Source organism: Typopeltis vanoorti, chromosome 12 (assembly GCF_054136105.1).
Source record: "Typopeltis vanoorti isolate ZY-2024b chromosome 12, IOZ_Tvanoo_1.0, whole genome shotgun sequence".
NCBI classification, from domain to species: domain Eukaryota; kingdom Metazoa; phylum Arthropoda; class Arachnida; order Uropygi; family Thelyphonidae; genus Typopeltis; species Typopeltis vanoorti.
The window spans coordinates 73,722,948-73,739,887 of NC_143560.1; the positions used below are offsets into that span (position 1 = coordinate 73,722,948).

The window sequence follows — 16,940 nt, forward strand, 5'->3', positions numbered from 1 at the left end:
CTACTTCTCAACAGTTTAAAGTCTTGTTCATATCACCTCTCCTTCTATCTACCAAACTCTGCAGTCCACATTTCCTCAGCTGATATAGATATCCATTTTTAAATTTATTTGCTCAGTACAAATTCGACAATGTTTTAACTAAAATAAATAAAAGCAAAATGATGCAGAAAACAAAAATCAATGAAGAGAATAAGAATTTATTCAAAGAAAAACAAAGAAATGATATTTAAGCAAAATATCAATGTTAATTAAATTGCAATCTCTTTAAGTTGACACCAACTTCTTTAATGTACACAATACTAGAAAACGGAGAAATATGACTGACTTTGATTGCGATTTCCATGATCCATGATCCAAAACTAAATTAAAAAAAGCAATTTATTTTCTTTATAGATGATCTTGTATCCAAGATCATCCTTAAAAGAAAGATGTACGATACAAAAAGAATATCATGGCCTTTTCAGTATCTAGATGGTATATGTCATTTGGAGAATTATGATGAACTACTGCAAACTATGTAAACAATTATAATTGTAATTGATAGATAAATATAGTAAGGAATGTAACAATGGTGGGATATAGATATATCATTATTTTTATCATCAGATCTTCACAGAGTCAAAAGACTCATCATGAGAGGTTGCACTAACACACACTCATCATATTGTGTGTTATGAAAAATCTCATCCATATTAATATGGCAATATTCAATTTTGATATCTCATTCAGGATAAACACATATGGATCAATACGAGAATCAACTCTTAAGTAAGCCTTGGATGCTCTATCACTGTTATTGAAGGTAACAATGACTAGTTTGTGTACCTCATCAACAATTTTCATCAATTTCGGCATCATGAATTAATTCCATAGTCTCTGCATACAGATTCTGCTGCAACTTTTTAAATGATGCCAAGGATTTCTTCTGCAAAGAAGTCTTCATAAATCTCATTATGAAGGCATCTTGATTGGAGAAGCTTCTTCACAACTTCCAATGTTGTCTCAGTGATGATATTTGCTCCAAGCAATGCTACTTCAGTTTCTTTTTTGCTGTTGCTTGGTGGAGTCAAATTCTTCAGCACAATTTGGGGCCACAATGTTTTCCACATTAGTGACAATTTCTGGCTCACATTCTCCCATGCTTTGCCAATGTTATCTATAGCATCTCAGATGTCATCATTCTTCCAGACTTCTTTTCTTGGTGACTAAAGAAGACAAGCCCTTCTCTGGTCACAAAAAAACCTTCAAATATGAGCTTACTTTATCTTAAAGTTTACAATGACATGATTCATTGGTTGAATCCATGAGGTGATGTTTGAGGTAAAATTTCACTTTCATGAATTCTCCAAGTCTAAGCAATTAGTTTATGCATTATCAACAAACAAAAGAGCCTTCTTCACCAAATTCTTAATCTGAGGATATATATATAACTCTGCTGTGGCAAAAAATAATTCACAAAGCAATTTTGAATAATTCAACAGGTCACTCGTCTTTTGATTGCTACTCAGAAATCACAGAGAGTTGAGACAATCATGGTCTTCAATGCAGTTTTCAGCTGCATATTGAAATTTTACAAGGCATTCAAATTCCAGCATTGACATTAGACAATTGTATGCCTTATGTGTTCTGGATGTTTCTGTTCATCCTTCATAATGTGCATTTCTTGTACATCGTTTTTTCAGTAGAAACAGGATTCATTGAAACTGAACACCTGAGAGAATGAATAACTTTGATGGAGTTCTTCAAAGTTTCCCATAATTTTTTTTTTTTTTTTGCTGCAATCTGTTGATGCTTTTACCACATTCTTGTAGTTTGGTTTGATCCTAGTTCTATTCTTATAATGCCTAAATGATCCAAAACTTACTTTATATATATTTGAATGTACAACATAAATCTTTTTTTTTTTTTTTTTTTTTTTTTTCCAAATCAGAAAAGACAGGCTGTACTTTCTCACAAATAATTTCTGCAGACACATCTATCTTTTTCATTTCTTGCTTCAAACCATTTCAGTTTCTTTTTAGAACCAGTAACATTTCCTCCCTTGGTTTAATCACTTTTATGAAACTTTGTATATGCTTTGCAATCTCAAGTTATCTGTCTTATTGATAACACTGTCTTTCAGTCGACCATGACATTAAAATGGCATGCAATATCAGCCTCACATTTGCTCAGTTTGTTCAATGTGAATATTCAAATCTGTAAACTTTTCAGGTATACTTTTAAGTAGTTCATCATATTCAAAAAAATTACACTGATTCATTAAAGCTAACTTTTAATAATAAAAATTCTTAAAATGTTCCAACATACCAAAATACACATCTGTTCATTCAAAAGAAATATTTCTTTTGATGATACATTTTATTATTTATTTATGAGATCAGATGAAAAACTGAATATCTGTTCTCTCTCTCTCTCATTGGAAACAAACCGAAATCTTTAATACATAAATATGCAAAAAAGTGTGTCAAAATTTGGTGGTCATGAAAAAACATGAGTATACGTTTCTGTTTAATACTTATTTCATGGCATGACAGTCTGGTTGGTTGTCACACCATTTGCTAAGTGCATATCTGCTCTCCAACCAACAGGCTGCCAGTTGAATCCTAGTACTGGCATGGATGTTTGTGATTGTCTTCAGACAGGAGATGAAGTTCATCATCCAGTGTGAGACCACTACCCTACTTAGACCTGAAGTGGTTTGAAAAAGTTCCACATTTTTTTTTTATAACAGGTTTCTGGACTATGGTTCCTACCCATGGTACAAACAAATTATAGGTTTACAAATAAACTTTTCATGAGTTAAAAAAAAAAAAAAAAAAAAAAAAAGAAATCTGACATCTTGTAGGTTGAGTACTTTGCTTTACCCCCAAGTATATATTTGTTGCTAGGCATTATCAAATTTTACTCATATAAACTGGAAAGGGTAGATTGAAATTGTGTGCCTTCAAAAATCACGGTCAAAAGGACATGACTGATTTTTTTTTAAAACGTGCTAAAAAAAAATCACAGTAATGCAGATATTATGGTAAGTGACATTAGGCACACATCAACTATATATGTCATTTTCAGATCTGTTTCTAATGATTCCTAATGATAAACTATTAAAACTATCAAAACTTAGGGCTTACTTCATTAAAGTTCATAACATTATTATGCGATTAAACATAAATTTAAGATGCTTAAGAATAAAGCATGCTACGTTTAAAATCACAAACATGCAGCAAGAAAGTATCTATAAATCACGATATATCATCAACCACAGGTGAGGAAGGACACTTTTAGCGGTTCGTGATGATGCTTAATAAATATCCATGCCAAAGCAACCAAACAGATACATTTTGATATAAAAATGCAGTTCAATTAGAAGAAATGCATTCTTATTTCAGATACATGAGTAGTAGTCATCTAACTGAACCCACAGTATTAATGTACTATAGCTACCCCCCACCCCCAAGCAGCAAGTGGTTGTAACATAAAACACTACAATGTGTAAAATATGAAATTATATCTTCTTAGAATATTAAACTATTGTTATATTTAACATCCTTTGTATCAATTTGTTAATTGTTATATACATTGTTTAATTAATATACTAATCATTTCACATCTATGTTTATTAAAACTTAATTGTATTCACAACTTTAATAGTGTACTCATCTACAAGTTTTAACTACAAACTTTGGCTTTCACCATTTATTGTTTTTAACTTAGCATCTTGATTATATTACTCAATCATTCAACTTCATTCTGAGATTAAGTGCAAACAAGATTTATTTGCACTTAATCTCAGTAAAATGTTAAATGTGTATACAATGCATATTAGGTTTTTAATCACATTAGACCTTCTCACATGTACTACAAGCAGCAAAGATAAAAATAAATAAATAAAAATATTTAAAAAATGCAATAACTACCAGAATGCAAAGAGGGGGCTATGAAGTATCATATCAGTAGGAGGCCTCTACAAGATAAGAGATATATAAGTAAAACCTTCTCGATACATTTATCATCCTTTCCTGTGTTATTTTCAATAATTCATAGGGTGAGCAAAGTGATGGTAGATCTATGGAGAAGGATGTACAATTTGTAATATATTTGATGAATTTTAAGATTAGTTGCAGTTCAATGGGTTTGGGTGAGGCCCATCTGGAGAGACTACTGTTAAGAGAGAAAGCTAAAGGTGAATGAGAGATAAATAATAAAGAAAGGAAAGAGCAAGAAAGCAAGAAGAAATGGCAATGAACATACAAAAAGTGCAGGAAGGTAACAGATTACAATGAAAAAATGTTTATGTAGATGAACAGGGAACTTGATGGGGTTACAACTTACTAACTTCCCAGCAACAATTTTCCTCCAATTTAATCTGTTACCTGTCAAGACTCTAATATTACCAAATTTTATATTTTTTTCTTCTAAGTCACTTTGTACTATATCTATCCACCTAGTATTGGTCATCTTCTAGATTATTTTTCTACCATTCTGGCAAAGAACACTTTCCTCTCCCATTCTTTAAGTGACCACACCACCTGAGATTAGCTTTGCTAACACATTTTTGAATGCTAACAATGTCAAGTTCTTTCCTAATATCATCATTTTAAATATGATACTGCCATTGATGGCATCTGTTTACTCCCCTTCTTTCTTAGAACTCTCATATCTGTGGTCTCCTTAGGATCAAGTGTTTTCTTTCCAAGCCAGCTCTCAGATCCATTAAATTAAAATTGGTTTGAACATTTGTATACAGATAATTTAGTGTTTTGGCTAATTTATCTCTTATTTCACATATATTTATTCATTTGACTTCCTACTATATCAACTTTGATAATTCTACTTTCTATTTCCATATTTAAATTGCTATCTTCACTAAAAATTGGGGCAAAATAACCAAAATATTTTACTTGTTCTATAGTTTATTAAGAATTGCTGATCTTTTCAATGTTTCTGCATATTTTCATTGTCTTTTTTTTATCTAATTATCTTTTGCTCATTTTCATACCAAATTTATTACAGCAGTTCTTCACTTTAGTCAGGGAATCCTGCAGATTGTAATCAATTTATTTAGAAGTATAACATTATCTGCATAAAGTAAAGAATTGAGATTAACATCTCTAATTTTGATATCAGTTTTAATACCACTTTCTTTCTTAACAGTGGAAATAATGTACACCCTTGTCTCACATCAAATCATTTTCCTGCGCCTCCTTCAATTCTAACTACAGACTTACAACTCAAATATAGACAAAGAATTGCTTGATAAAATGTCCCATTTATACCATATAACTGTAATGTTTTGAAGAACTTTCCATTTGGCACCTTTCCATTATGCCTTTTCCAGATCTACAAAACTATTTAAGTTTTGTATTTAACAAATCCTTGTTATATTCCCATGACTTCTCCATCATCTCAAAGTGAAAATCTGAACTTGACAACCAAGATGTCAAGAGCAATCAATCAAGTTGGTTGTCAAGATCAATCTTGACAACATGAATTCAGCCTGTTCTTCTCCAATCTTCCCTTCCCCAATTCTTAAAAAAACATGCATAAATCTTACCTCAAACATTTAGTAGAGAAATTCCTCTGCAATTCTGAGATTCAGTTTTGTTTCTCTTTGTATAGATGGTATTATGAAAGCTCTACTCCAATCATCTGAATTTGACCCTCTGACCAGGTGATTTGAAATATGCAGCCATTGTAAAACCTTTATATCTCCATATTTGGGCATTTTTGGTTAAATATCATTCATGATTATGTTCCTTGGAGTCTTTTATACAATCATGCTATCATTGCTTATTTCATTTAACAGTCCTTACAAGCAAGCACTTCAGATGTCTAGAATATCTTTATCTTCGGTTTTCACGTCACATTTATCATCTCCGGTTCCTTTTATAGTTCCCTTTCCTCAGCAGCTAAAAATTTTCAATAGCGTCCAGAATATTTTGTCGCCTTCCTGAAATTATTTTCTATATTCTTACCAAAGTCTTACCATGACTTTTGTTTAGCTAGTTTTACTCAGTGCTTTGCTTTCTTACTTATTTCTCAGCATTCATTAAGATCACATGCTGACTTACTTACCAGGAACTTTCCATATGCTTTCTTCTCTTCTTTGATTGCCTCTTCAACTTTCTGAGTTCACCATGGAGATCTGATTTTTCTGTCCTTAAAGTCAACCTCACCACATGCCTTTCTCACTGAATCAATCAATGTTTTAGGGTTTGCTAATGAATCTTCAAAATTTAATGCTTGTTTTTAATCTTTTTTTATTGTTTCTTGAATTATGTAGAAAGTTTTTTACCTTGGGTATAATATATGTTAAAGACACTAAGCTATTTTAAATCTGGTTGTAGTGGCCCCTTGCCTTTAATGCATAGCATCATACATCTCCTCAAGGAGATTGGCTTTGCATTAAGGGTAAATATTAAGAATAGTGATCAGAGCTTATTCCATTTTTTACCATGAGTTGCCTAGACTTGTACTAAAACTCCAACTGCTCACTCTGCCTATACTGCAGCCTGCAACAGTTGTAAAAGAATTATCACCAAGTCAGACTTTGACAGGTCCAAATGCTGCAAACTCACCTCATGCCCAAATGGCAGTTCACTCTTTCTGGCCCAATGGCCAGAAAGTTGCATCCAATGGCCAAGGCCATTGGATGCAACTTCTGCCCACCCAGGGTTCTGCCACTTTCACATCCAGATGGAACTGTAGTTACCTCACCTAAAGACAAGGCCAACTTACTGGCATCACTCTTCTCTTCCAATTCCTGCATTGATGGCCTGGGCAAAGTTCCTCCATTCCACCAAGAATGGCTCCCTTCCTGTTGCCCATAGTCTTTCGACAAAGAGAAATCCAAACAATCCTAAATAACCTGGACAAAAATAAGGCATCTGGTTCTGATGGTATCCCACCTACTGTGTTAAAAAATTGTGTCTCAGAACTAACACCTATCCTGTATCACTTCTTCAATCTGCCTTCAATCAGTATCTACCATACAACATGGAAACAGGTCCACATTCAGCCCATCCCTTTCTTTGGGACAAAAGTCAACCAACTCTTGATCCATCTAGAAATGTACTAACTAATCAGTGACCAGCAATATGGATTCTGCCACTTGCAATCTACAGCTGAACTTGCTTTCACCACCCATTATCTGGACTCGAATTATGGAAAATCTTGGTTTCCCCTCCTCACATTTCCCCACGAATGCAGGAGTACCTCAGGGTTACGTTCTTTTATCCACTCTCTTCCTCTTGTATATAAATGACCTCTCAGAGATTTCCAATCCTGTTGAAAACTTAGAAGATGATGGTGCACTCCATTTCTCCTTTTCATTTGACAAACTTTGTAGTGCTCAAGTATTAGAATCCTCAAGATCCACCATGACTGGTGACCTGAACTCAGATCTCTTATCCTAATGGGGCAAGGGCAATCTTGTAGACTTCAATGCCACCAAAACTAATTCTAGTCTGTCTGATCTCTCTCTCAAGAAAGAACTTGTCTTTAAACATTCAGCACAGCTACTCATCATGCCTGACCTGTCAATTTCTCCTATATTTTTACTGTATTCTATTATACAAGACTAATTATCATTATTGGCTGATTGGTCTGTCTCTCTTTCCTGATGATTTCCTGCAATTTTCATAACTAGTGATCGGCATGCACACTTCCAGCTATTTTTGACATCACTGGGAAGACATAAATCATGTGGCACATTAGCATGGAGCAGTGATGTAGAAATGCTTTGACACTGGTGAAACTGCCAAGTGCAATGATATCAGAAGGGTGACAATGGCAGGATATTTTACCAATTATCAAAATTGCCACACTTTAAAAGTGCTTAGTGAAGTATTTGCCAAGCCTACTGAAGTTATGCTGCTGACCTGGAGATTTCTTCTACGTGTATACAAATATTTTCCTAGCATATGTAGACAGAGAATTGCTTGAGTTGAACTAAATTGCATTCATAATAGACGTCGCCACATACCTGTGAAATTTATGTGTCTAAAAATTGTTTTGGTAGAGATTTCTTTCTTGCCTTTTTTTTTTTTTTTTTGATGTTCTTGCTAAACTTGCCAAAGTTTAGCAAGAACATCATTTTTAAACTGCTCAAAATAACTTTAGCTTAGCAGTAAAAATGATAATGATATTGGGAGAGGTCTAATGGGAAATATGCAGTTGTTTGCATATTATACAAAATTGGAGAGAGCTATGAGTGAACAAACATGTTGCAGCTCTCCAGGGAGATTCAAATATGTTATTGGTGAGTCAATGAGTGGTTCTCCAATTCAATGTTGCAAAGTGTAAGATTTACAACTGAAAACAAGGGTGGAATCATATATAATTTGTGGGGTAGTCTACTGAAGCAGTGAAGGAGATAAAGGACCCTGGATTGAGGATGGAAAAGGAGTTCAACTTCAGGTCACAATTTATGAGAACTGTGCTAACAGCATAATAATTTATGGTCATAATGAAGAACACAGTAATAAAGAGGTAATGTAAATAGGAGAGAGCTTGCAGTGGAGTAAAATAGCATGTAAAGGATGAAACAACAGACCATCTCTGGAATGTTTATAAGGATGGTGTGAGCAAGAAAGGATTTAAAAGTAGATTAAGCAGTTTTTTTTGATTGGAGAATGTGATGAGTGTCAAATAAATCGAACAGTGTTAACTTCTTGTTAGCCACCCGAAAGTTACCTTACCGTACATCCCGTATTCGCAACATGGCTCTCCTAATTTCCGTGTTATTCTTATCTAACAAACAAATTGGCAAGGCTGAAATACTCATTTTCCTAGGAAGGCGATGCTATAGAAACTTCTAACTATATGATATTGGCAGCTTACTAATTTACTCTCTGGTCACTTCGTTTGCTACTTAAAATGATTATTTCAGTAAGTTAAATGCACATAGTTAAGCAATATTTATTGGTGCCTCACATAATGGCACGTCCTGTAATGGCTGCTAACTAGGTCACAGTTATGATGCGTGTGAAAGGGTAAAAACAGCAGACCGGTGAAACTGCCTGTTTGGACAACAATGGCGATAAGTTTGAAGTGACAAGATGCATCCATCGAGAGTGTCCGAACTCTCTCTCTTCGCGTGTGTGCATTTATCAGTTATGTAAATCTTTTATGATAACAGAAGAACAGATCTCTTTCTCTCTTTTTTTAATGAGAGTCTTATCCATAAACGGTTATACATATAACACTAATATTATGCATAGATTACAGATGAAACAATCTGGGAACCTTGCTCCGAAGACTACATATGGTACTTTTTCAAGCCACTTCAAGCTTTTAAATAAGTAGGATGCTGGCTGCACAGATAATACTCACCTGTCAACTAGACTGGCATAATAACAGTGAATTAAAACCAACTGACTGATTCGTTAGTATATATGTTAAAAAACTAGAAAAACAAATAGAAAAGGTGGCTCATTTAATTAATGATTAAGTTCTATATTTATGGTCTGATTTATTCCAGTATATGATAATATTTTGACACAGGATGATGTTGATGTTTGAAATTACAGCTAAAGGAACAAAGGACAGTATGTTATGTCTGTTAAGCATGTGAAAAATCTCAGTTTCTAGGGGAGGACAATTCCTGGTAGGTAGAGGTAAAAAAACAGATAATGAATAATTGACAAATATTCATTAGATCTGCAGCTGCTTTTAATGAAATGCTAGAATAAAATTGAAACTAATTCTAGAATTTATATTCTATCATAATAAAATGCTAGTTTTTATACTCTTTTTCTAATGGTTGCGTATCAATCAGTGTGAAATGTCTCTTTTACTATGCCACCACTGTCCAAAAGCATTTGCTGGCATCACTTTAAACCAGTGGTTCTCAAAGGTGTACTGCAAGTTTAATTAGATGTATTGAAATTTTTGAGGTCATCATGTTGCAGATGAAAGAAAATTTGCAAATAATTTTATTTAATACAAATTTTACTTTCCCAGCATATGTTAGTGTGGAGTAAGTACAGTATTCACAAAATAATTCTTTTCTGCTTTTTTAACAAATCTGTGTGTTTAAGATTTCAGGAGTTTGAAGAACAAAATTTTAGTTACACTTTAGTAATGATTATTTAGATATATTTTTTGAAAATATGACAGTTTTAAGCTACTTAAATCCAAAGTTTAAATAACCATCTTAGTGCTTATGGAATGTACCAAGAGACTGTGCATCCTGTAATGGATCATATGGAACTTACACTTGCAATCAATTTTTTTCTTGCTTTTGTTATTGTTACTTTCTGCCAGTAACTCCTTTTCCTGTTTAATCAAAAAATTATCTCGTTAAATAACTTAATCGTAAAATTTTACTGAAAAAATAAAAGAAATAAGAAATAAACTTGCCTATTATATGCACACATTAGGGCTCATAATATTGGTCAAAAGCTTAAAACCGGTATTATAAAAGCAAGCATTTTTCTCAATAAATTTTGATTACACCAAGATTCAATAAAGTAAGGGGGGGGGGGGAAACAAACAAGTAATTACTTGAATGTTTTATATCAAACTTTTACTACAATGATAAATATTCTGACAAAAAGTTATTCAAAATACAGTCATTCTTAAAACAACATACATACTAATACTGCAAATGTTTAAGCACCACATTATCTGTCCAAATAATAAATTTAGTTTAATCCTTTATCCATGTGTGAGCAAACAAAGTTTGCACCTGAAAGTATCTTCAGGACTGGGGTAAAGTGGTACAACACCAGGGCACTCCTTGCAAAGGTGGAGCAAGATAACAACACTCATATCTCAGTATCTCCCATAATGCAAAACACATCTCCTTGAGGATATGTCTAATGTTATGCATTAAGGGAAGGGCCACAACCCAGACTAGTTTCGACCTTTATTGAGGTCTCTTCAGTGGGAGCCAGGCCCAAGTGGAGATACCAGGCAGAAACATTAGCAGGTCGATAGAGATGACCTGCTAATGCCAAAGTTAAAAGATTTGTTTCTTTGTGGCATAGTACATCGACTGATAACTTTGTAGTCATTGGTGCAGATATAGCTGCAGATAATAAATTACTTACAGAAATTAATACTCAAATATAAATTAATTAAACTTTCTGTACGTAATATCTCAAGTCAAAAAATCTAATTGCAAGACAATTTCTTTGCCAAATTTGCTATTATATACTCATCCAAATACTTATCATTTTTGTAGGTATTATTTCTGGGAAAATTCCCATATTACTATTCTAAGTAAATATTATTTTTATGGCTATTTAGCCTATTTTTGTTCTGATCTTACCCCCCCCCCCCCCCAGATCTTATCCCACAATATCCTTCAGTTTTAACTAGGAAAGTTTTTATCAGCATACGCTTCCAAAAGAGACCAGTTTCGCTGATGTTGAATACTTGCCGATCACTTAATCACCCTCCTGAATTATCCTTTGCAATTCTTCAGGAAACTTGGCTGCAGAATCTTTATCAGCACTAGCAGATTCCCCAGTTATTCTTATGTCTAGTTCAATTTTTAAAATGGTCAAACCATCCTAAACTCGCAATAAAGCTTTCACATTCCTCTTCAAATTTGGTCTCTTTCAGTGAGGTAAAAATATTGAGAGCTTTTTCCTAAATATTCCCTGTACTAAGAAGTATTCATTTTTGGTTATAATCGTCAATCCAGAGTGATAGAAAATGTTCCATCTCGATCATTAAATGGCTTGTATTTTGAGTAATTGGCATGCTTAAAGAACCAGTAGTAACTTTCCTTGTTCTTTATATATTCTTTGCTCTTATTTAATATAGTCCAAACTGTAGACTCGCTGTATCCCAGCTCTCACACAATCATTGTATTACTAGCACCACTTTTATGTCTCTTAATGACTTGCAGTTTTTCCACTGGCTGCAGATCGGTGACAAAAATTTTCACGTAATGTAAAAAAATCGCATTAACTGATTAATCACTCACTTAAAGCAGGAAATAGTATCGTTTCACTCAATCGTGCTAACTGATTATCGCACATATCGAATTCACATTAAGCGAGGTTTTCAGGTATATGTAATTTGTAAAGACAGAGAAAACATTTACCTTTTTTTTCCTCTACAAGTTCTAAGCAATACTCTGCTAGTATACTACTGTACAAAAGCACTAGTCTAATATTCCACAAAATTTCCCTAATACAGTGAACATTTATAATATTGTCTACTAAATCTTTTATCTTCTCATTTGCTACCATTTTTTGAATGGTTACAGGTGATTAGGGTAAATCACTAAAACTCTCGCAATCAATCCTTTTCTAATATACATAAAACTATTTTTAGATGTTTATAACATCCGTTTATAATATAACAATATCTGAAATTATTAATTAAGTAATATTTACTTTTCGTTTTGTGTGCAACAATGTCTACTAAACAAGATCTGAGTTTTGCCTTTTTCGGGTTTCTGTTACATTTGTATTGTGTATAATAATCCTTAAGTTGCAAATTCAGTAATATTAATGATTTATTGCTGTCGATTTTAATAATCTTTATGTAAAGAAATCATCAACAATTATGTTTTAATTAAACCAATATTTTTGTATCAGTACCAATATTTGAATACCAGAAAAAATGACAGGGATCCCAGTATTTGGGATCTTGGTATTGTAAGCCGTAGTACACACTAATCTGAAAATACATCAGAGCTTAAACCGACAAAAAAACTCAATAGTGAGTTGTGTGGTATGAAGTGAAGTGTCCTCTAGCAATGACTCCTTGGATTGCTTAGAGATGTCAAGTAAGAATAATAATAAGAAAAGCAACTACTCTTAATGAAGGAAAACTGTGCAGGCATGAATTTCTCCATACTCTTCCATAGTGTTATGAGCCAAAAGAAGTTTGAGAACCACTGCTTTAAACAGTCAGAATGCTTCTAGTGCTTCTTTCACATAGTACATATGAACCACAAACCACTATAATAAAAGCACCCATGTTTAACTTTATTTTGTGAGTTACCCTTAACATGATAGTGACAGTGAACCACCAGTGGGTTCTTCAAATTGTAAACTTCAAAACTGACAAAAAAAAATCTAATAAAATAAATAAAACACTTACTATTGTAAGAGTATAAAGTGCTTTATTTGATAACTAAACTTTGGTGAATTTGCAGAGCACTATATTATCAACAAATGGGTGAAAGGAACCAGAACTCAAACAATGTTTGGAATTAGTAGTACACATCTTCCACTAAGTACTAAAAGCAGAAATTTTGAGGTCTGCTTTTTCCTACATTATATTTCTGCAATAGATATGTGGTGTTATGTTTTCATCTGAATATTACATCAGATTTCTACTGCTATAAACAAAATATCATTTTATATATATATAAACATGTAACATATTGTCATCTACAGGTTGCGACAATTGGCTATGCTAATTTGTGATGTCATATATTCGATGTTTGCAACAATTTTTTTTAAAATTTTTAATGGACTTTTCTTCTAAATAAAAAGAATTATTGAACCGTTTTATACTATATATTTAAAATGCCGAAACGCATGAAGGCATGACTGAAGTATGCATGTGTCACTCAAAGTGAGTGCAAAGGCCACCTGTGAGAGCACATAAAACAAACTTCGTAATTTTAATAACAGTGCATTTAACTGTATGAACATAATGTATGTATCCAACACAGAAAGTACTAAGTACAAATATTATGTACTTTGTAAAAAGGATTTTCTCTTAAAAGTAGTCAACAGAATAAAAATATTTATTTTATCAATGTATGGTGTGTTTATGAAGCCAGAATGAAGTAGTACTTACTTTCAACTCTACTGCAATCAAATGCATCATTTTATGCAACACAATTGGCACACTTTTTTTTTTTTACATTTCAAAATAATGGTCTTTTTTGGAAAAAAAAAATTAAAATCAAATCATATTAAAAAAAGTGAAGAGGTGTATATAAAAACTTTTTAAACCCACAGAAAACAAAACAACTTTCATGTTTACTGCACCTCTCATGACCAGCAGAAACTAATTTCAACTGATCACATTCATGACTGGATGACTTATCACAAACTTAACAGTATCCAATTTTTTTGATACTACTTTATATTTTGTTGATATATTTGATAGTGCAAGGAAATGTTAATAAGATTAAGAAAAACAAATGAATGAAAAGAACTAGTGAAACTTTTCAGTTCATTATTCAAACACGTGTTTACAGTTTCAACATATAAAACTGCTAATATAACCTTTGTCTGTCTATGCTCATACTAATACTCATATATGGGGAAATTTTGGCCACAAGTGATTACACAAAGCTTCATTCCTATTTATAAGAATCATGTAAGTTGTTAAATCACAAGACACATGAACTAAAATCAACCTTGAACACATCTAATAGTAATGCTATGTATGAGGTAAGTGTAAAGTAGGAATTTGAGTCAGATGGAGCAGTTCACACTCTTGATACCCTTAAGTCATTTGGTGGAAGGCTGAGAATAATAATAACTGAGCCATGTGAAATAAAAAAAAATGATAATACTTGCATTTTGAGTCATTAATATTAGAACTGATGACATGCAATTTCCTAACCAAGTCAACTATCATGGTATGAGAGGTTTCCACAAACAGAGCAGTGGCATGGTGAGGATTGTTACTTCATAAGCATTTCTTTCATTGTATTGAAGGAAATGCCAAACTAGACATCTAATTGGGAGATGACTTTCACAGGCCAGTGAAGCACCACTGTCCTGCTTCATGTAGTAACTACTGCTATTTTTCACCTCTAGAATAGGGTCTCTGAGTTGTGTCTGCACACCTTTATGTATGGTGCAGGTAATAGTTTTGTTGGGTATATTCTAAGAACGAATACCTCTATCATTCAAAGGTAAAGCAATTCCACAGGCCTGCCGATAGATAGCAAAAGGGATCAAACTCAATGATGTGTCAGGAGGCTTCCTGATCACTGGATTAATCCTGCTGCCACCATTATTTATGCTATCAGACTGTGCCTATAGGAAGGCTGGGTACTGCAGTATGTAAAGACATTGCTCAGGCCACACATGGACTACAGTCCAGGCACCTTCTAAGTAAGTGGAAGCAGCATTCACAAATCCCCTCCCCCGCTGTATGTCAATGCTCTGTAGTTTCTGACATCATCATGAAAGAAATCACAATAACTGATAGCAGTTTCAAAAATAAATGTATGACAGAAATTAAAAAAAAATAAAAAATAAAAATATCAAAAATTGCAAAACATCCCAAAAAGCAACAATTTCCATGTGAAAAAAAACTATAATAACCACTTCACTAATATCCAGGAACTCAACATAAACACTACTGACATACATCACTAGCATGCAGGAAAAGCTGATTTGTGTCTTCTTACTGAACTCTAAATAGTATCCACTAATACAGTTCACCTTAATTAGTCATCTATATTCTGCATGAAGGAAGGGATAATATGTGCATTTGTCAGAACTAACATTCCATTCTAGAGACAAACTTTTGAATCTCTCCCTCTCTATATGATCTGCTCTAGCCTTACATTTTCTTAAACTCACTTTGTTGCTTGCATTTGCTGCTTTTACCCACTCTTCTAATTCCACCATACTGATCTTTTTGATTATTTATCTCTGAAGGCTGATTTCCTATGGTAAAACTATCCAAACAATGAGATGGTGTTCTTTGGAGACTTCATTCATAATTCAAACTGGCTTTCCTTCTCTTACTTCCCAGATCAAGCTGGAAAGAAAGCCAAATTATTTGCTGTTAGCAATGAATATAATATAAATTGTTCATCTACTAACTAGAATACCCAGTTATCTTCATTATTCTTCCACCACTTCACCTCACACCACCTAATTATACTCATCATTTTTTTACCACTCTGAACATTTTCTTAATAGCTCTCCCTTCAAATACACTGCAAACATTAGTTCTCTTAGCAATACTGTCCCACATCTTGTTCATCTTTCCTTTCTTACAAATCAATATTCTGCCAGCTAGCCTTCTCTGATCATTAGCTAGAAAGACATTAGAAAAATCATTAATAATCTAGATACTAATAAGGCTCCTGGCTAAGATGGTATCCCTCCAGCTGTGCTAAAACTTTCATTAAATCTTCAAATGAAAAGTTAACTGAAACAACCTAAGTAAGATATTGTGAGTTGGAATAAAGTTTGCTGAAATAACATTATGAAGAAAGAAGTGGTATAATAATGCTCTATATTCAGTTCATTCCTAGAAACTATTAAATATATATATTGAAATAATCTATAAGAAAGAAATAACTTAAAAAAAAAAGGAAGCATTAATTTTTAGTGAAATAATCTGTATCTTTAAGTTCCTTTGCTGTTAAGTCTATTTTATTTTAAAAAACACACATACACACAGACCAAAAAAAAAAACAACTTCATATTTTTAACACAATTATTCACACCAAGAATACTCCATGCCCCAGAGGAAGTGCAGATAGGGGTGTGCTGAATGTACATGCAGAGTTGCAAAGTGTGCAGTACACACTAGGATATGGGAAAAAAAATAATAAATTACAGTTATTGGGATTACAGTGGGGGGAAAGAAAAGGTGAGCCACCTGATCCTGAGCTGAGGATGCCCTCATCAGCTGACGCCATGCTCTGCATTTTTTGCATTTTACGGGTACCTTGGGATTTTGTCCTCCTCATCTCAGGAGCGATGGGTTTCTTCTGCTGAAGCTGTTGCTGTTTGCCTGTGGTCGGGCTCAGGCAAATGCCGTTAATCTATGAAGGGAGGAGGGTAGAGGTCAGCTTGGTGTAAACTAAAATTTATACATCCTCAAAACGTTTAGACACAAACAAATCCTGAGGTGAAAAATAAAGTGAAATTTTTGGTCTTCATCTAGCGTGTTCTGGATAGCACAGCATAATTATTTAAAGGCACATACATAAAAAGCGTAATTACCAAAGAGTACAGCTAGGCAGCTCTGATCTGACTGAGACTTGT

The 16,940-nt window shown here is 33.4% G+C and overlaps 1 protein-coding gene across 5 annotated transcripts in view; it reads right to left on the reverse strand.

Annotated features, from left to right (window-relative positions):
• The window catches only part of LOC150100889 (syntaxin-binding protein 5-like), a 710,057-nt gene that overhangs the window by 182,712 nt on the left and 510,405 nt on the right, over positions 1 to 16,940 (reverse strand). The window contains exon 20 of one of the 5 annotated variants that reach the window (XM_090401898.1): positions 10,215 to 10,275. The exons of 2 other annotated variants lie outside the window; for them this stretch is intronic. In XM_090401898.1, coding sequence (XP_090258024.1) covers positions 10,215 to 10,275 — 61 coding nt within the window. Of the gene's footprint in view, positions 1 to 10,214; positions 10,276 to 16,551; positions 16,718 to 16,940 lie in introns of all 5 variants that reach the window. 2 more of the 5 variants (XM_090401897.1, XM_090401896.1) reach the window with 2 other exon arrangements.